The 21,448-nt window shown below is 41.6% G+C and overlaps 1 protein-coding gene and 1 long non-coding RNA gene across 8 annotated transcripts in view; both read left to right on the forward strand.

Moving 5' to 3' along the window:
• The window catches only part of smpd3 (sphingomyelin phosphodiesterase 3), a 78,900-nt gene that overhangs the window by 32,950 nt on the left and 24,502 nt on the right, over positions 1-21,448 (forward strand). For all 4 annotated transcript variants that reach the window (XM_035642816.2, XM_035642819.2, XM_035642817.2 and 1 more), the window contains exons 3-4: positions 7,678-7,929; positions 8,067-9,024. In XM_035642816.2, the coding sequence (XP_035498709.1) occupies positions 7,678-7,929; positions 8,067-9,024 (1,210 nt within the window). The remainder of the gene's footprint in view (positions 1-7,677; positions 7,930-8,066; positions 9,025-21,448) is intronic.
• LOC118315496 lies at positions 18-5,296 on the forward strand. Of its 4 annotated transcripts, none has more exons than XR_007030993.1 (4): positions 18-628; positions 1,116-1,464; positions 4,279-4,419; positions 4,557-5,296. It is a non-coding gene; the product is annotated as an uncharacterized LOC118315496 (long non-coding RNA). The 4 variants fall into 4 exon arrangements; XR_004794870.2 differs by having other exon boundaries at positions 18-1,201; positions 1,413-1,464; positions 4,557-5,293; XR_004794869.2 differs by having other exon boundaries at positions 18-1,464; positions 4,311-4,419; positions 4,557-5,293.

Below are 21,448 nucleotides of genomic sequence, written 5' to 3' on the forward strand. Positions count from 1 at the left end.
GAGGGTGGCACACATGTTTGATTCATTTAACTACAACTGTTTGTTGTTGTCAAGTCATATAAAAATGAGACTTGGTGTTTTTCAAATTTTCAAAATTTCTGCCCTTTAAAGGTAGGTAGGATTTGCAAAAATAACTTTTTGTCATATTTGCTGAAACTGTCATTATATCCTGGTAGTAATATGTGAGACAGAACATATGTGAAAGAATCTAGTTCATTTAGCGACCCCTACTGCCTTTAATGCCATTTGCAAGAATCCACGCGCCCGAAGAAAAATCACCAATCACAGTCAGGGGGTGTCTCTCCGCTCTGTCAATCATCTGGGGTACGAGCTGTGCAGCGCTGACAGTACCTGTGCACATACTCACTCGCTCGGTCAAGATCATGTCTTGGCAACAAGGAGCTAGCAGCAGAAGCGGAGTTAGTTTGAAAATACAATGGCAGAGAACGCCAAGCACCTCCTTTGCCGGTAACTGCATATACGACAAAGACTACGAGCAAAAACAAGCTAAAAAGAAGGATGCAGATCGAGCCAGAGATAAAACCTTCGTATATATTGGAGCGGCGTTCCACAGATGAGAGAGCTGCGAGACCTAAAGGATTCACAAACTATTCTTTCTACTTGACCGGTAATTATCCCTGTTTCATTTATCTTTTATTTTATTTTCCATTTTATTTTAGCACTCTCTAACCACGCCGTTTGCAACTGTGATTTCTTTATTATGCTGCTAGTTGCTAGGTTCAAAGTGCTATGGCGTACTGTTTAGTTAGCATCACTATTTATCACCAAATGTAGCATCCTGTGCTATGCTGAATGCTAAGTAGGTGTCGATATTCCCAGTTTTGACTAGTCACATTCACGTAGGCCTACTGAATTTACAAATGCACTAATCACTGTAGAGCAGACTGTGAAATTATTTAAATTTATATGTCTGAGCACAATGAGTGTTAGAAAATGACTGAGCGAATGTGATTTGAAGCAGAGCTAACTGTAGCAGTACATCGACAGTAGTAGATTTACAGTGCCGTTATTAGTCTGTCAATAGCGCACCAGCGTCTCAAGCCGAAGCTGAAGTTCCCGTGTGTTGTTTACACACTGTTACTTTCACTGTCAAGAAAGTGAAGGCATTTGTCCTGAAGCAAGACTCTACTTTGGCCATGAAGAAAAGTACAATGCACATCTCCCCTGATGTGAACAGCATGTAATTACACATTTTGTTCGACTCAGATAGTCATGACTACAAATGATGTACTTTCCCCTTTTTACAATTTGTGGCAAGTTGGTAACATGCAGCGTATAAAGTGGATGATTTATTCCCCTGATAGTATTTCGATTTGTGATCAATCAATTTGGAATGGAGGAATATTTTTTCCTGGATCATAGTTTCACTAACTCATGTTGCTTTTCTAAAGAGATGATGACTTTGCTGGTTGAGGAAGCTGCAATTCAGGTCCTGGATACAAGGTATGCTATGCTAAGCTATACTAAATGTTCTGATAGATATGAATACCCTGTATGTGTACCAGTAGCGAACCGTGGGGTCTGGCACTGGGCCTTCAACGTCGCAAAGTCCGAATGTTTTTGGGGTATTTTTTAAAGATGTGAACAGCTCTAACATGCTGCACAACAAACTCCGACACACAGCTCCAATACACACACACGCGCACAATCATTGTCACACCACAAGGTAAAAAGCTCCGACACACAGCACACAATGGCACAGACACAGCATTGGCGTGCCTGCACACACACACTCAAACAAACACAGGCACATACAGTAATTGAGTACACCCCTCACATTTTTGTAAATATTTTATTATACCTTTTCATGGGACAACACTGAAGAAATGACACTTTGCTACAATATGTAAAGAAGTCAGTGTACAGCTTGTATAACATTGAAAATTTACTGTCCCCTCAAAATAACTCAACACACAGCCATTAATGTCTAAACCGCTGGCAACAAAAGTGAGTACACCCCTAAGTGAAAATGTCCAAAATGGGCCCAAAGTATCAATATTTGTGCGGCCACCATTATTTTCCAGCACTGCCTTAACTGTCTTTGGCATGGACTTCACTAGAGTTTCACAGGTTGCCACTGGAATCCTCTTCCACTCCTCCATGACGATATCACGGAGCTGGTGGATGTAAGAGACCTTAGGCTCCTCCACCTTCCGTTTGAGGATGCCCCACAGATGATCGATAGGGTTTAGGTCTGGACAAATGCTTGGCCAGTCCATCACCTTTACCATCAGCTTCTTTAGCAAGGCAGTGGTCGTCTTGGAGGTGTGTTTGGGGTCGTTATCATGTTGGAATACTGCCCTGCGGCCCAGTTTCCGAAGGCAGAGGATCATGCTCTGCTTCAGTATGTCACAGTACATGTTGGCATGCACGGTTCCCTCAAGGAACTGTAGCCCCCCAGTGCCGGCAGCACTCATGCAGCCCCAGACCATGACACTCCCACCACCATGCTTGACTGTAGGCAAGACACACTTGTCTTTGTACTCCTCACCTGGTTGCCGCCACACGCTTGACACCATCTGAACCAAATAAGTTTATCTTGGTCTCATCAGACCACAGGACATGGTTCCAGTAATCCATTTCCGTAGTCTGCTTGTCTTCAGCAAACTGTTTGCGGGCTTTCTTGTGCATCATCTTTAGAAGAGGCTTCCTTCTGGGATGACAGCCATGCAGACCAATTTGATGCAGTGTGCGGCGTATGGTCTGAGCACTGACAGGCTTCAACCTCTGCAGCAATGCTGGCTGCACTCATACGTCTATTGTCCAAAGACTACCTCTGGATATGACTGTGAGGATGTGCACTCAACTTCTTTGGTCGACCATGGCGAGGCCTGTTCTGAGTGGAACCTGTCCTGTTAAACCACTGTATGGTCTTGGCCACCGTGCTACAGCTCAGTTTCAGGGTGTTGGCAATCTTCTTGTAGCGTAGGCCATCTTTATTTGGAGCAACAATTCTTTTTTTCAGATCCTCAGAGTTCTTTGCCACAAGGTGCCATGTTGAACTTCCAGTGACCAGTATGAGAGAGTGATAACATCAAATTTAACACACCTGCTCCACATTCACACCTGAGACCTTGTAACACTAAGGAGTCACATGACACCGGGGAGGGAAAATGGCTAATTGGGCCCAATTTGGACATTTTCACTTAGGGGTGTACTCACTTTTGTTGCCAGTGGTTTAGATATTAATGTCTGTGTGTTATTTTGAGGGGGGACAGTAAATTTACACTGTTATACAAGCTCTTCACTGACTACTTTACATTGTATTATTTTGAGGGGGGACAGTAAATTTACATTGTTATACAAGCTCTTCACTGACTACTTTACATTGTAGCAAAGCGTCATTTCTTCAGTGTTGTCCCATGAAAAGATATAATAAAATATTTACAAAAATGTGAGGGGTGTACTCACTTTTGTGGAATACTGTATACACACACAATCATCGCCAGCAATGCATTGCTTCAAACTCCACTAAAATCCCCAAATTCTAAAACATGACACGCCGTTACACTGTGAGTACACACGTGTTAGAACTTCTAAATGATTCACCAGATGCTTTAGCTTCTAAATGTCATTACTACGGTGTCCCTCACGCTTCGCACTCACTGACCCTTCTAGATATCAGTGGCCTTCTGGAAGGCCTAGGGCGATGTTTTTAGTCCGCCCACTAAGATAGCAAAACATGATTGGCTTATTTACCCGTCACTATCTAAAGGAACACACAAGTTCCGGACTTCTGTCCCGATCATTAAGTCCTAACCAATGAGTAGGCAAGCTGTAACCTATTTTCTTCCTAGAGACAACAACAACTACTAAATCTGATTGGATAACTCTATTTTCAAGGTTTTAGGTCACTTAGACTGTCATTTCTGAAGCAAAAGTAGAATTAAAAGGCATAGTTATTATGAATTGAAATATGTTAAATATGACATTTAAAATGCTGATATGTTGGGCCTTCTCTGAAGTCCTAGAAGTCCCTAAGGGGTTCCCCTCTGATGTGTACGGTGTACTTTTACCACACAAATCTGGAATATGTTTCAATAAGAAATGTCTTTCTTCATCTATTTAGTATGTCATCACTGGACATCCATGATGATATTGATGAGGACTTCAATTATAATACAAAACTCTGTTTAAGTATATATATTTTATGTGATATTTAATATGCGGAGTCGCAATGTCTGGAAGGGGCTCAGACAGATCACAAACAACATCCCTAAAGCTCCACACAAGTTGATGTGCAAGGTATTTTTTCAGGCTGCTTTGTGGGGGTTCTGCTTCTTGGGTAGGCCTTTGACGAACCTGTCTAGAATGGAGAGAGTCGTCTCTTTGATGGTGGGGATGTGATGTAAAGACCAGGTTGTCTCCAAAACCCTTCAACTCACTAAAACACTTCAGGTACGGTTATGAATTTGAATTTTCCTTTAGGACCACTTATATTTGTTTGTTAATTGTGATTGTGTAACACAACACGTGCACTTAGACTAAATTATTTTAATAAAAAAGTATTATAACAGTTTACTCTGAATTTGCAGGTCAACTGCAGAGCTGGAGTCCTTCTATAAGCACATCCTGATGTACTGTACGCCAGCAAAAGCTTAAGCATCAGCCCTTCAGGTTATGAAGCCAGAATCTTACTGCGGCTCAAACCACAACCACCACGTCCACAGACCACCCACAAGAAGAACTGAAAGGCTCTGTCCATATTAAAAGGATAAGAAATGTTTGACAAGATTATTGGGATTTTTGATGTTGTAGTTAAATAAGTGAATATTTGCGCATGCTTTGTTTCAGGAAACAAATCCTGAAACTATATTCAAACATTAAATTTGTAAATACAAATACATAAATCTACATGAATATTATAAATATTCAACACACCTACTTTGTATTTTATTCATGTGCAAAATAAAGCTTGACATATTACATCATTGTTCAATTTGATAAACTTCTTATGCTTTTCTTTGAGATATTGCATGTAGTAATGAATCAGTGAATCTGATTACCCTAAATTCACCTTGTTGTTTATTCATGCAATGAGAAACCAATCACTTTCAAACATACACTTTATCGTAAGGCAAATACTGACGTTGCATAAATATTCAAATATAACTTTGAAATAAATGACTGAAATGAAAAAAAATATATTGCACAGCACATTATTTACATCTAGCAAAGGTCACTGAAGCTACACCCTCCTTGGGATGAAACCAGTGCACGCAGCAGGTACCAACTGGCTCATCACATGAAGATCAGCAATGTCCTTGGGTGTCGGACCAACGCGGCGACCTCTGCCCCATCCTCCACGGGCCCTGCCCGGTGTGCCTCGTAGGCGAATCCCTCTTCTGCTCGCTTGTCTACTCGTCAAAGCAGCCGAGGGGGGGGGGGGGGGGGGGGGGGGGGGGGCTCCACATCGGAGTCCAGTGTACAATCACAAACCTCTAATAATGTTATAAAATATAGATAAAAATGTCAATCATCCTGTAAAGCAACAAATGATATATGTGAAGATCAAGCTGCTAATTTACAGGCCTACCATGTAACGTTCTGTAGCTGCTAATCGGAGTCCAGTGTACAATCACAAAGCTCTAATAATGTTATAAAATATAGATAAAAATGTCAATCATCCTGTAAAACAACAAATGATGTATGTGAAGATCAAGCTGCTAATTTACAGGCCTACCATGTAACATTCTGTAGTACCTAATGTGCTAGCTAACGCTATTTATTCAAACAAGCTGATATAAACGAATTAACGGTAGCCTACATTCAAAAACACTGACGATATTATTTACACAAAAAGTCACAGGTAATAATATGAGGCATAGGTAACTAAAACGTGTTATAGTTTAGCAATGTCCACAGTAGTCAGTGTTAGCTTCTTACCGATGCGAATGCCATGTTACGTACCTGGCCTGACTTCAGTTGCCATGGTATCGTGCACGGGCAGGTGGGCTGGGAGGAGCTGTGAAGGAAGAATCATAGTGCAGCGGAGAGGGAGCTTGAGACGCTGGTGCGCTACCGACTGCAGGTTTAATGTCATTATTATCCTTGAATCCAGTGTCCTGTGTATTCAGTCTGCGACGGAGGCATTAAGGGGATTCTGCTGCCCTGATATCAATATGGAGCTCGTTCCACCATTGAGGAACCAGGATGGAAAAAAGAAGGGATTAAGATGAGCGGTGGTTTTTCACCCCTCGCATTGAGGGCGTAGCTAGCCATAGCAGTAGCAGAGAAGAAGGATGGGCTGGGGTGTAAGGTTTGACCATTTTCTGGATATAGGAAGGGCCTAAGCCATTCGCAGCATGGTAGGCAATTACCAGTGCCTTGAATAGGACTCGAGCCAGTGCAGGGTGCGGAGGGCGGTGTGTGAGGATTTTGGTAGGTTGGAGACAAACCAGGCCGCTGCATTCTGGATGAGCTGTAGAGGTCAGATGGCACAGTAGTTGCAGGGGTCAAGGCGTGAGATGACGAGCCAGCACCAATATCTGTCGCCTTTTCGGTGACAAACGGATGTATCCTCCTGATGTTGTTGTGGATGAATTTGCAGGAGCAGGTTGTCACTGCAATGTTGGCTGTGAAGGTCAGCTGTTGTCCAGTGTCAAGAAGTTTCTTGCAGTTTGAGCAGGGGTCACCACAGAGTTCTCAATGGTGATGGAGAGGTGTTTGGTGGGAGACGCCTTTCCTGGGAGGAAAAGCATCTCTGTCTTGCCCAGAGCTTCCACACTGCACATGCATTTAATAATGTACCTGATCTCAGAACAGTGTAAGCAGAGTCATTGTCAGCTTGACAATAACACTTGTCTGTTGCCAATCACCCGTCTAAGATCACAAATTTCATCCGCAATGCACATGTGCAAAAACAAAGCTGCTCTCCCGACCCCTCGACACAATGACCTTGAGCCTTTGTCAATGGGACACAGTAACAACCACAAAAATCACAGAAATGATAGATGCACGGGTTGGAAGTCATGCTTGAAACAATAACCTGCTGTGCCACAGGAGGGTGTGAAAGAAACTTCAGTTCCTTTATGAGACACAGCACTGTTATGAGATCAGATGTAAATAGAGATATCGCTTCAACTTATGTATTGTCTAATTAATAACTATTTTTAGCTTGCTGATTATCTTAGCTTGGTATGTAAAGCTTTGGAAGGTTAGCATGACTCTGACCGTTTCTTAAGTGCTCCAGGAGGGCATTTACAACCAGAAACCTTATAAGTTATTTTTTTGATGTATTAAACATATGCTTTATTCCATGGGATATTGGTGTCAAAATGTCAACAAAAAAACATAATCTCACAATGTTAAAGAAACAGATGTACCATACTTCCACTGGATTTCATGGGAAAAAAAACAACCGACCAACCGCCCAGCAAACAAACTAATGGTTGAAAACATAACCTCTAAGGTGGAGGCAATTAGTGAGCTTTATAGGTGCTTTTACAGGTTAGCTGTTTTCCCACAGCATCCAGCTTTTAATATTAAGCTAACCTTGACCTTAATATTGACCATTTTAATCCTACCTTCAACAAGGAAGTGAAGAAGCACATTTTCCTAAATTGTCAAAGTGCACTTTTTTGTTGTGTTGGGGGTGTTTGGGTACTTCTGAGCTCTGTTTAACTGAATATGATATTTCTTTCTTACTTTGTGCAGACCAGACAAACACCAGGCTGAGCAGGGCCAGGCAGGTCTAGGTGGCGTAGGTATTGGGGAATGGAGGCCACAGGGCAGAAGCTTCTGTTTCTCCAGTGCCAACGTATGCCTGCTGCCCGAATCCCTGGCCAGGTTCAACAACCTGTCAGACACTCATAGGAGAGCCCGTGAGGTTGGGAAAAGGATACGCAATGGTGCCAGTCGGCCTCAAATAAAAATCTACATCGACTCACCTACTAATACTTCAATCAGGTAAGGAGAGCTTTCTTGTGGACTCCTACTGCTTGTGTTCTAGCAGTTGTATATATGTCTTATATATCCAAGCCAAACAAATCTATCTTGAATACTTCTTTCTTTCATTCCATGTATCTTTCTGTTCCATTTATCAGTGCGGCATCCTTCAGTAGCCTTGCCACAGGTTTCCGTCATACCTCCTCTCTGGAACAGCGTTCAGACCAAACACACACCATCAACGGCCCAGCTGACACTGAAACTGAACCTTTCACTGAGTGCCCAATACACCCCTCAGGTGCTGCCGACTGTCCAGTTCACCCTGCTGCAGGAGACCAGGGCTCCACTGGATGCCCGCTTCACACAGATGGAGTAGACACCATGGCAGACTGCCAACTCCACACTGCAGGAGCTAATAACAACTCAGAGTGTCCCATTCACCCCTCAGGAGAGAGTCCAGACTGCCCCATGCATTCTACAGGGCCTCAGAGCGTACCTGGCCATCATGACTGTCCTATACATGGAGAAGGGATCCAGGCAAAATTCTCCACAGACTGCCCACTTCACACCTCAGGGGTTCAAATCAGCATTAGCGCACCAGAACCAGACCCACAGGTGGAGGAGGCAGAAACAGGGAACCATCAACCTGGGGACCAGGCAGGAGGAGACACGAGCAGCATGACTGCTTCCAGGGAGTCCCTTGCTCGTTACCATGGAGTTGACAGCGGAGTAGGGATGACCTCCAACAATACTCTCTCTCATGTTCCGCGCACGTCAGTCTTGAAGCGACCAGGACGAAAACGCCGCCACGGAGATGAGACATTTGACCATGATATCTCTGCCTTTTTCCCTGCCAATTTGGATTTCCTTGCTCTACAGGAGGTGTTTGACCACGGATCGACAACTAGACTGCGGCCGCAATTGCATCGCTACTTTCCCTATGTGCTGAGTGATGTTGGACGGTACGGCTGGAAAGACTGTTGCTCCAGGTTCAAATTCCTGAACAGTGGGCTGATGCTGGCGAGCCGCTACCCTATTCTGGATGCTCGGTATGAGTGCTACCCCAATGGGAGAGGAGAGGATGCACTGGCAGCCAAGGGGGCGCTGTTTGCCAAGGTCAGAGGTTTTACTTTATGGCTCTGTCTCTGTCCTGAAATACCTGTTGACTTCACATTATTATCAGAACTCTGTGAAGACAGGTTTCTAAGCTTTTTTCCACCTCTATAATAAAGTGTGTGTGTGTGTGTGTGTGTGTGTGTGTGTGTGTGAAAAGTGTAGCAAATTAAGTTAAGATATGTTGAAAATGTAAGTGGTATTCAAATTCTAGTCTGCTGTTTGACCCATTCATCTGATGAAAATTTTTCAATGTGTGGACTATTACTCTTTATTCTATCTCACCTGACATCTCAAAGCCTTCCTCTGTGGCTCAGGAGAAAGAGAGGTCATCCACTATCCAGAAGGTCGGGGGTTTGATCCCCACTTTTCTCAGTCTTCATGCCAAGTGTCCTTGGTCACAAACGTGAGGTAAATAGAATTGCCGTATGAATGTGAGTGTTAATAGGCAAATGTGACGTGTCCTGTAAATGCTTTGTGTGGTCAAAAAGACTAGATAAGTGCTATATAATTGCAGTCCATTTACCATTCCTGGTAGCAAGCCTTCATAGACTGTGATAGATGTATAGCAAAAAGACACTCAATACATGTACCTTTTGTTAACAGTGCAAGTAGGGAATTAAAAAGCACCTGGAAGAAAACATTAAATATTTTAGTCCTATCTACATACACTGGGGTAGAGATTGACTTTAGCCTCTTTTTTTCACAAATGAAAAAGAAAGGTCGAAAAATAATAATGATTTTCTTTTTCCATTGGCCTCTCAGGGCTTCTGTACAGATACCTTGAAATTGTGTAATATTTAATAAAGCCTAGTATATTGGTTATAACATTTTTACCTGGTCTCTACAATGACCTTACAACTATTAAACTCATTTGTGAAAACAAGACAAAATAACAACAAGGGTGTTCCCTCAAACTTTATAATGAACTTGATGGAGCACTAATTACATTATTTTATGAAGGCAAAATTGACTTCAACAAAGGTCTACTTTTTGGAGGTTTTGAAATAATAAATTAACCGTATTTATATAGCAATTGTATAGTCTTATTGACCACAAAGAGGGCTTTACAGCCATACAAGCGATATTCACCTAGAAACACACATTCATACAGTGCTGCTATTCACCACACTTTTCTGGCAATTTCTGGTTAGGTGTCTTGCCCAATTGACACATTGGCATGCGAACTGGGGCAAGCAGGGATTAACTTCAGGGAGATATAAGATATGAATATATAAAATATTTTTTTTCACCATCTCATTTCTTTTCAAATTCAGCTGAATTAGAGCTTAATGTCACCATGGGCATAATTGTATGCTTTTCCTGCAGTGGATACAGTCTATGTCTATGCTGTGAAAACTGCTTGGATCTGTTTGCGCCTAAGGCTAATCCTGTCATCTCTGATGCTGCTAACTTTGGCAAGTGGTAATTGAATATGTCCATTAAGTCTATTTTTATGCAATGAATCTATTTTACATTTGTAGAAAAGAGGATAGGAGTGTGAAAGAGTGTGTGACAGAGGGACAGAGAGACAGGTAAAATCACCTGCCAACTGTCGGTATTATTGAGTAGTGTAGGGGAAAGATTTCACTGTCCAAATTCTGACTTTCAGCTCATCGTCAATATTTATCTGCTCTACAGTTACCAAAATGCTGTGAGGAAGGATAATCCACAGTTCAGTCAGGACCACTATAGTCCAAATTAATTCAATCTAATAATCGCGATAAATTGTATTTGGTGCTGCCTGGAAAGGCCAGCATGAGGAGGTAGCTACATAGGAAAAGCCAAGTAGACAAAATTACATGGAATAAAGCAATTAAAACTATACCAACAGCTTTCTAAGGTAACAGCTGAAAATGAACAGAGAAAGCTTGGATATTGGTGTTTATGTTTAGATTCAAGGCTTCTAAAATATGTTATTTAAGTAGTCTGGCTCTAATTTGATGCAACTAATTCATTTCATTATATCTGCGTAACATTAGAATTCTCTATATGGGATTGCACTGCACCTTTTGCATGTATGCCCACTTAATATAAGAATAGGGATAGGAGTAGTAGTATATCTACCGGGTGTCACTGACATGTCTCTTACAAGTTTATCGTTTATATGACATTCTTGTTCAGAAACGTTTAGTGTTTGGCATGTTTGTTTTGACAAGAACAGACGGATATAAAAGTTTAATAAGGTCATTAATTTCTCCAGATCCCCATAATCAGTGTGACCCCCAAAACAACAACCCCAGGAAAACCTAACCTCCCTGCCCTTCCACATGCCTATGTGGAATGCCCGAGGTAAGGGGAGCACATCTCCCTACCCTTTTCTTTAAAGTTCATGGAAAGTGAGGCAGGGATACAACCTAATACAACCATGATTGGCAAACCTAACCCCCATGCCCTTCCATGTGCACACATGGAAGACTTTAAGGAAGGGAGAGCACACCTCCCCACCCTCCATGTGACAACATGGAAAGTCTGGTCCAAGCTCCTCCCCCTGGTTTCCCAGTCGATGCACTCACTGCCAGTCACTACACCCCTCACACTATAGGATTTGGGATTCGCTAACAAGTCCAAATATTCAGCCTCCTATATATCTGGTAGACGTCGGTGAGGCCTCGACAAGTCACTTTGATCGCGTTGTTGGTAGTTCACTCATATTGATCGAGTGCTGATTTGCGAGCCCCAAATCCAAGCTGATTTGCCTCCGATTTGCATCCAGGTCCAGGCGGCAAATAAGCCAAAATATATATGTTGAACCAGTCAAGTCACAGAGCACTCATAGCTTTTCGAGCATCTAAGATAGCCTTAGTTTCACACCGGAGGTAACATTCATAAGTTGTTGAATACCAGCGACCCATAAGACTGAGCGTTGATATGGGAGCTATGTAGGATGCTGTAGTTGCTGCTCCTATGCAGAGTGAATTAGCAGTTTAGTGGACTGATGGCAGCCCTCAATATAAGCAGAGGGGGCAAAGGCAAACCAGGCTCTGAAATATTTATTTATTAATTAATTAATACTGGAGCAGTGACTGCTGTGGTGTGTCTCCCTCACGGCGGCTTCCTGGGAAAGAGCGTAAAGAAGATTAAACAGCTCTCTCTCCATGAATGGATTCCTTTGCTTCAGATCACATATGCTAATAATCTATAATGCAGTCGATCTACCAAGGATCCTCATGGAGGATGGTGAGCAGTAGGGTAAGTTGAAATGCAACATAAATGAAGTGGCGTGCAGTAAATCAAGAGGAGGAGCTACGTTAAAGCAGCTTAAACAGAGTGCACAATATGAGCTTTGCCAATTGAATGCATAGAAGAATATCAGCTGAGCAGCAAGCTGGTATAGAGATCTCTATTTTCCACTGATGTGCTGCATAGTGGCTGAGCTTGACTTCATGGCCTACCTGAACTAACGCTATGCTCAATATTGCAGACAGTGTTTGGCAAATACACTTACTTACACCCACATCCATTCACCTATTACACATCTGTCATTGTGGTGAGTGCATGCAGCACAGTTGCTACAAAGCACTCAACCTTCCACAACTTGTGCTGCTGTGTGAAAAAAGCAAGAATAAAACATAGCATTACATGTTTGTTAGCAAATTTTCAAAATTCACTTGAATATTTTCACACAGTTAGTGTCCCTACCCGGGATTGGACCTCCCAATCAATGCGTCAGAGAACTAACAGAAACAGAGAGTATATTATTTTTTTTAATTTTCATAGATTTTTTATTTGATGTGATTCGTTCTGCATTGTTTTCATTTATTTATTTTGACATTTTACTTGGAGACTGAAAAATGATGCACAAAAAGTCCTTTTTTCAGGATGCCTAACAGCTGTTCCTGTTGTTCAAGTTGTCAGTGGTGATATAGAGATATGTTTCTCATTGCAGTCAAAAGCTGCTGTATAAGGCCTAAATTACAGAGTCCAAGATACACCTTTGGTAGCAAGACAGATCCCATGTAGAGATAGGACATGAAGAGAACACACAGTAGCCCACCTGTTTGGTGAAAAGAAGCAGTAGTACACAGACAACGAGCAATGAAGTGAGTAATGGATGAGTATGTCCTATTGTATGTTCTGTGATGAATGTCGACAGCCTGCGACTTCATTAATCAGCCACCTACTTTGACTGTGAGGATGTGATTCTGGAGCTGATCCAGTTCCTGCTGGGGGCAGATCCGCTTTGTATGACCTGATGTTGATAATGGGCGCTGTATGTGTATGAGCATCTATTTGTTTATGTCTGTACATACCTTTTACACATACCAGATCTCATACACACATACTCCCAACATAGCCTGCATGCAGACAGTTTCATCCTGTTAGCCCCCCTGCCTGCTGCCTGTCAGTGCAGCTTACAAGTATATGTATATATGAGGTCAGTCCAGGTCCCACTGACAAGCTGGCTGTTAGCCAGCTGGTACATACATGTGTCAATGAAAGCTGCTTACACTCCCAACTTTCTGTTGTTGCTCTGGATTTTTATTGCAAATGAGCTCCAACAAAACAATTGACGGAAGGATTTTAACTACCAAGTTTTTTTTTTTAGATCAATGGGTTTCATTAGCCACTGCATGCTTGAGCTGCAGAAGCATGCTTGTGAAATATTTTGATTCTGTTTTTAAAGATACCAAACCTAACTGCGTTGCAAGGGTCAAACTACTCAAAAATGGACACATTTGAGATTAAAATTTGAAAAAACATTGGTTTATTCAAACATCTAGAAACATCTGGTTGAATGAAGAAAGTATATTATCAATATTTATTTAAACCTAATCTAGAGTCAAGATCCACTGACTAGCGTTGGAGATCACATGCTTTAACGCATTGAGTTGCTGAGTTTTTATGGAGAAGGTCATAGTTGTCTGTTAGTTGTGGTCATTTAGTCTTTTGTTGAGTCTTTGCTGTTAAACTGGTGCAGTTTTTCCCCACAGCTTTTAAGAATGAGAATTATTTCTGAAATGTTCCCTGGTTGAATTAACTTTATTATCCAGCCCTGATGCTGAAGCCCTGAATTACAGTGCAGAAAAATTCATCGTTCGGGTTTTTACCAAACATTAAAGCAAGCTAATCAATAATGGCAGAGTTCAAACGGACATTGGGGATGCTTTGATGTGCCCATTGTTCATTCCTCACCCCTCACTGACCTCCAGAGGTCTTGGCAGATTTCCATGGCTGCATCTGGTTGTGAACCCTTGCTCTCTCCTCCATGAGCCTTTGGCCATTCTCACTCATAACGACCAGACACTCCACCTCGCTTTGCCACCAACTGGGATGTCTCATTTCATGTGATGTATACCTGATGTTCCTGATGTACCTGATGTTCACTCTACCAGATACTGTGTTTGTTTTTTCATATCAGCAGTTTCAGCACTTCCTATTTTGCACTTTATTCCCCAAACATAATCCAAAGGACACTCTAAAGTCTTTGTCTGTCTTATGATCACATAAGGTAGTTCTGTTTATTTTAAACACACTGTAGTCATCAACATGCTTTTGTCACAGGATTTGGCTTGATATTAGTACATTTGATCATAAATAAGTTGAGACAGCATCTAACATCTACGAACCCAGAAATCAGAAGAAAATGCACAGTAGAACTTTACACAGATGTAACAGAGAGACGTTTTCATAGTATGTGTGTGTGTGTTTGTAAATAGTCCAAATGCATTACAGATTAGGCCTCAAAACAGCAAGCCAAAGGATCAACCATTTAATGATCAATAAAACATCAGTCTAAGCAGACCAGTGTCCCTGTAGGATGATTTACGCACCTCAATATTTACATTAAATCCCCATGTTCAGTCTTAAAATAAGTTTGTAGTCCTCTTAAATAAAGCATGATCTTCATTTAGTAAATGATGGTCTCATTTAGAGTAACAGATCAAATAAAGCATGCGTGGGGCATGGATACAGTGTGAATGACAGCTAGCCCTGTCAATTACACTGACAGGGCAGGTATTGGTGGACGTGCATTGGACAAGCTCTCAGTCAGACCCATCTACCTCTTGTATGGCCATTATCTTACATTTAAAGGTTTTTGTGAGTATTATTACCATATTTCAGAGCAGTTTTTTGGTTAACATATGAAGCACATGATCTATTTTTTATTAGAATGAACTGATATTTATTTCAGATGAGCCCATGTTGCTGAAAATCCACGTGGAGCCATCTTTTGCTATGATGTCAAGACTGGTGTATTTCAATCGTAACCATGTTAAATGCTGCTCATCTTTTATGACTTCAGTCTCAAATGAAATATCAAATCAAGCTCTAGGCACACACCCATTCTTTTGATCATGTCCCCATGGATTAATTTACCTGAAGAGAGATAGCAGATCAGCAACATAAATCTCAACTGGAAAAGTGTTGCACTTGAGAGAGACGGGGGGGGGGGGGGGGGGGGGCGGGGGGGGGAGATATTAATTAAAAATGCTTCCCTAAAGACAGAACCAGTGCTGGCTCTATAATTAAAGCTTTTCAGTCTCAACATTTATCCCCTCTCATAATTATTTCAAACTGCCAAGTGCATGGGTGAAGTGTGTGTATGTGTGTGTTTGCGTGCGTGTATGTGTGTGTAAATTGTCCAAATGCATTACAGATTAGGCCTCAGAACAGCGACACACTCAAATCTAGGATGAATGAAAAGGAAATCAATGGGAGAATTCCCCCTAATCTACCCCTGGCCAGTAATGACCGGAAGGCCCCTTGGTTCACTATCTGGGTCAGTTTGGTTTGTTCTGACACCAATAGCTTTCCTGTTCACTACCAAAAGGACTTCAATCTGTATTTAAAAGAATCAAATCAAATCAAACAATCACACAGCATGGTTTGTCTTTGTCAGACCAACCAACTATGTTTCTTTTTTTTTCCATTTAGTAATATCAACATGAAAACTCGGGCTGATAATTAGATGTGTTCAAACTGTTCTGGTTGGTGGTCAGTTTCTGTTCATTTCTCTAATACTAACTACTGATACACAGAGCTACGGACAAGAGAGTCAACGTGGGTCAGAATTTTATGTAACAACAAATGGTATAGATTAATTGAAAACATTTAATATGAAGACATAAAATTGCATTTAGAATACAACAATAAAGAGTTTTTCATGTCCTGTTTTAAATAAGTTGACAATAGGTTGTCAAGAAGCTTTCCACAAGTTTGTAGAAAAGAAACTCAAAGCTGCTTCACATTGCTTGATTCTGAGCCAGTGAACAGAAACCTCTGTGTAAACCAAAAGTTACAAATGTAACTATGCGTCTATGAATCCTGGATGACAGCCAGAGGCAGTGCCTAACACGCATGCGCAGGTCGAGTATTAATATCAACAAAGTCTCATGTGACCTTGGATGTCCCCCAGCTCAGGTATAAATTCCCATGTCATCACAAGATCATTTATTAGGGAATTTTCTCACGTGTTGACGAGATTTTTGAGTGACCAAGAACTCTGGCGGTTGTCCAGGAGTCATGAGGATTCCTGAGTATCCACATTCTAAAGATGAAGCAGAGGAACTTGGCTGAAGAACCACAGCCAATGGATGGGGGGTGGCAGCCTTTACACTGTAGTATCTGAAGAATGTACTTGGTGATACTCATGAGCCTGCAGCACATATGACCTCTCTGGATGGCCCATGATGTGGAGACACTCCTGGTAGAGTGGCCTTTCACTCCGGGTGGTTGAGAATGGCCATTTGCCCTGTATGCGCAGGCTATGACGTCCAGGATACAGTGGGACAGGCGCTGTTTCGAGATAGCACTGTCCTCCCTAGGACCATTGTAACAGACAAAAATCTGGTCAGGCTGCCTTATGCATGCAGTAGCGTCTACATAGGCTTTAAGGGCCCACACCGGGCATAGCAGACCCTCTCCTAATGGGGGGTAAAACCGTACCAGTTGGATAGGATGATTGAGGTGCGAGTGTGCAAGCACCTTAGGGAGAAGAGCTGTATTCGGCCATAGAGTAACCCCCGAGCTGTCCGAGTTCCACCTCAAACAAGAAGTGCTCACAGACATGTCATTTAGCTCAACTACATGCATTGCTGAAGTGATGGCAACGATAACAGCACATTTGGCTGACAACCACCTCAGCTCTGCCTGTGCCAAGAGTTAAAAGGGAGGTAAACGTAGGGCATCCAACACCAGGGGCAGATCCCATGCAGGAGCACTTGGTGTGCTAGGGGGACACAATATCAGAGCCCCTTTTAAGAAGATGGACACCAGCCTGTGGCCCCCCACCTGTGCCATTGTCTGTTCTCTCTCTGTTTCTATTTTCTTCAGGGAAAAGTTTATGCCGTGAAACGGTGCAAGGATGCTCTCACCGCTAGGACAGAAGTAGTCCATCCATTCACCAAAGTGTGCTTGTGATAGCGTCCCACCAAGTTGGCCTGAGCGAGAGCACTCTGCTAAACGTAAGAAAATGACACAAAACCATATATAAGGCTAAACCTAGCGAACACGCTCTCGTTAGAGTAACTGAAGGTAACAAAGCAACACTAAGTCATTTCGAGCGAAAACACTGCTAATCAGTAGAAAAACGATATATGCAATGAGAAGGGAGTGCGTACGCACTCTTCACTGACACAATATCAATATCTAGCAGTAACATGTGTTAACCTGCATAAGCAAGATGATGAAAAGGAAACGATCTTATGATGACACCGGAACTTATACCTGAGCCGGGGGACATCCCAGGTCAAGTGACATTGTTGATATTAATACTCAACCTGTTCATGCGCCAGACAGAAGATATTCAGTCTTAGGCACTGCGTCTATCAGTAAGGATTAAATAGAACTGTCTCAGATGACCTGAGTCCAGATGCGTCATAAAATTCAAGTAAATCAGAGATGTATTTAGGCCTGAGACCATTAGTTTAGGGCAGTTTAAAATCTGTCATGGTACAGACAGGGAGCTAGTTTGGTGATTTAGGGATTCTAGCCTGCTGAAAATAAATGCACAACCAAGTTTTTCTGTATCTTGTTGTTTCGACATACTTCCTATCTTGTTAATGTAATTTGAACGATTTAGCACATTGCCAAAAAGTCCCACCCACATTCTTTTGTAGTCTGTTGAGCAGGATTTGATTGTACCTTATAGTAAGTAAATAGCTTCTAATCCTTATATTAACTTTGTAGTGGCTGCAAAAACTTGCATATAGCACCTTTGGGATTTGACTTAAATCTGTCTTAACTGATTTGAGAGTTGGCTCAGACTTTAAAGACCCCCTCCAGTCAAAAAAGTGTTTTCCTTCTGTTTCTGTCCTCCAAAATATCTGACATTGACTATAGGTACTTGTATCTGAGCAAATTGTGTAACTATAGAGGTGTTTTCACATTCCTCTCCTGGAGGATGAGATTTATGTGCACCTCTCTGAAGTTTCAAATCCAAACAAACCTTGGGCAAGCTAGATTTGGCACGTCACAAATAAGACAACCAAATCGCTGTCAAAATATTCAAATGTAGGCAACAGGGACTGCAAGACTTCTTTTTTCGGGTAAACAATGTTAAACAAAATATTAGGCATAGCAGATTACTTTTATTTACTTTAAAACATGCCTGGATGGGGTCTTCCACTGACCTTTAAATTGAGATTTGATTAATATTTTTCTGACCTGACTTAAATCTGGAGTGTCTCATAATTAAAATCCAGTGGAAAGGACATGACTTTGAGGAAAAATTTACATACTCATTAATTGACTGGAACATTGTTCAAATTAGGTAACAAATTGCCTGACAATTGCAGGCAGGATCTAAAGTACCAGACAGGATTTATATCAGCAAAAAACACTTGTCTACACTACAACTCCTAAAGATACTGCTATAAAAATGTCTCTGGGTTGCTCATCTGGAAAGACCCCCACAGATCTTCTGCCAATCTGCTGCTGTCTTCCATCTGTTGGTCATTACAATAAGTTGGCTTCTTGGTGAAGTTAAGTGATCAAACTCATGCGAGTAATGCAGGGTGAAAGCTTGTCTCACCCCTCATCTAATGGTTAAGTTAAGGTAATTAGTTCAGCACCCTTGGAGGTTTCATAATCAGGCTTTTATAACTCAGGTTGTTTTGGTTGGCTTCCAGTGTGAAATCGCCTCTCACAGCTCATTTCACCTCCGCCCAGCTCTGACACAATTGCCTGTAAAGAGAGGAAATCTTGGGCTGCAGTCTAATTGTCAATTTTGCTTAGGAAGGTTCCTAACTTAGTGAAATGACCTGGAAGTTTTTCATCTGCAGCCATGATAAGAGCTGTTAGAATTCTTTATATGCTTAGAAAAGGTGCTTCAATTGTTCCTTTCCTATCTCCTTTAGCATAGGGTTCACTGGACCTATGTGCAAAAGAAAGGAGAAATTGACGGCCCACAAGTAATTGCGGCAGCAATATTAACGTGATGCGTCATGCACAAAATTAAACAATTAAATCCGAAGTACAAGAAGAAGAAGTGTATAACCGAGAAGGGATGCAAGTCATCATGTAAGTTACCATTGCCTATTAAGCATTTCCATCTTATGCCAATGGTGGTCATAAGTTTCAGTTTCATAGTCGATATTATTGTTTTTATTTCAATTCCAACCTTGGTAATGAATAAATATTTTTCACCTTGTTGTCTAAGAATGCACAGGTTGAAGTAGACTACAAGTTGCGCTATTTTTGTAGTCCATCTTCGGAAATATGTAGTTTCACCATGGCAGATGCACGCCAGTAACATTCCCGGTCGCGTAATTACATAGTATAGTGTAAGGGGAGGCAAATTCTCTTAGCACCACTGTTGGCTTTTCTTCTATTTTATGAATCCTCCTTTACACCTTTCCTTGACCTCATTACGTTTTCCATTTAGGTTAAGGAATAGTGGTTAGGAAAAGTCGATGGGAAAGACTTTCCGAATCCACCCTTGGGAAGTTGTAGCATTTACTCCAGGCTTTCCTTCCTCATTACACAGATCATTATCTGAATTCCATCTTCTGCATAGGCCACGGACAATATAAAAACAGTGGAAGTCCATTCGTTCCTGTATACATGACACATTACATTCTCCTCAGGTCTCTAGTCAGTTTCATGGTGCACACACACCTATTGAAGCATAGATAAGCACCTGAAATATTAATACAGAGCGTGGCATGAAGATAGAGAGAAGAACAGATGGGAAACAAGAGGGAGAGAGAGGGAGCAACAAAAAAGGGAAGCAATGAGGACAGAGTCAACGGTACACAAAGAAAGAATGAGGTTATTAGAAGATTTTTTAATGGCCCCTGTGGTAAGATTTACTCAAAATGAGACAAAAAGCTAAGAAGGAATAAAAGCCAAGTAACAGAAACAAACATGGACTTTGATATTATATAATATCAACACATAGTGGTTGGAGCAAACTGACAGGGAATACTCCTAACATGTATGGATTTAATTACAGTTGGTATATTAGCACCAATACTAGCTTATTTGCCTTTTTTCCGCTGAGATTTAGATAAAAATAGAAAAATAGCTTGGCTGGCTCACTACACAGGTAAAATAAAATCAGCCTTTCAACATCTCTAAAGCTTTCTTATTAACAATTTCCTCACTTGACTAGAAATCAATGAGCGCATTTCCCAAAATGTCAAACTTTTCCTTTCAATATGGATTAGTGAAGATCTGACACTTATGCCAATAATGTATACACAGGTTTCTGGTGCAAGGGTCAGGTTATCTAATCACAGCAGCAGTGCACTGCAAAATCTTGTAGATACAGGTCAGCTTGAGTTAATATGCACATAAAACATAAGAATGGATAAACTGTGGTATCACTGAAAATGCTGATTTTAACACTCAAACGTCTTTAGAGTTTGTCTAAGAATGGAGCCAACAAAAAAAAATATCTGGTGAGCAGCAGTTCTGTTGAGAGAAGTCAGAGGAGAATGGTCAGACTAGTTAGAGCCGACAGGCTATGGTCACTCAGATAATTACTCTATATAACTGTGGTGATCAGAAAAAGTAAGAACACATCCAACCTTGAGGAGGTCTGATCACAACTGCAGAGACCATGTCAGGTTCGACTCCTGTCAGCCAAGAACAGAAACCTGAGGCTGCAGTAGACACAGACTCACAAGCACTGGGGACTTGAAGACTGAACAATGTAGCCTGGCAATGTGTTATTGCAACATTTAACCATTTTCTAATGGTGTCACAAAGTAAATGCCGTCACAAACTGGTTTCATGATCATGACGGTGAGTTCAGTGAACTTTAGTGACCTTCCCACTTACCAGATGTGAACCCAGTAGAACCTTTGCAATGTGGTAGAACAGGAGATTGGCAGCATAAATGTACAGCTTACAAATGTGCAAAAATGTGATGCAGTCCTGTCAACATGGAGCAGAGGCTCAGAGGAAATTTTCCAGAGTGGAACAATTCAATTCAATGTTATTTGTAAAGCTCCAAATCACCACATACATTGTCTCAAGG

This window comes from Scophthalmus maximus, chromosome 7 (assembly GCF_022379125.1).
Source record: "Scophthalmus maximus strain ysfricsl-2021 chromosome 7, ASM2237912v1, whole genome shotgun sequence".
Classification (NCBI taxonomy): Eukaryota; Metazoa; Chordata; class Actinopteri; order Pleuronectiformes; family Scophthalmidae; genus Scophthalmus; species Scophthalmus maximus.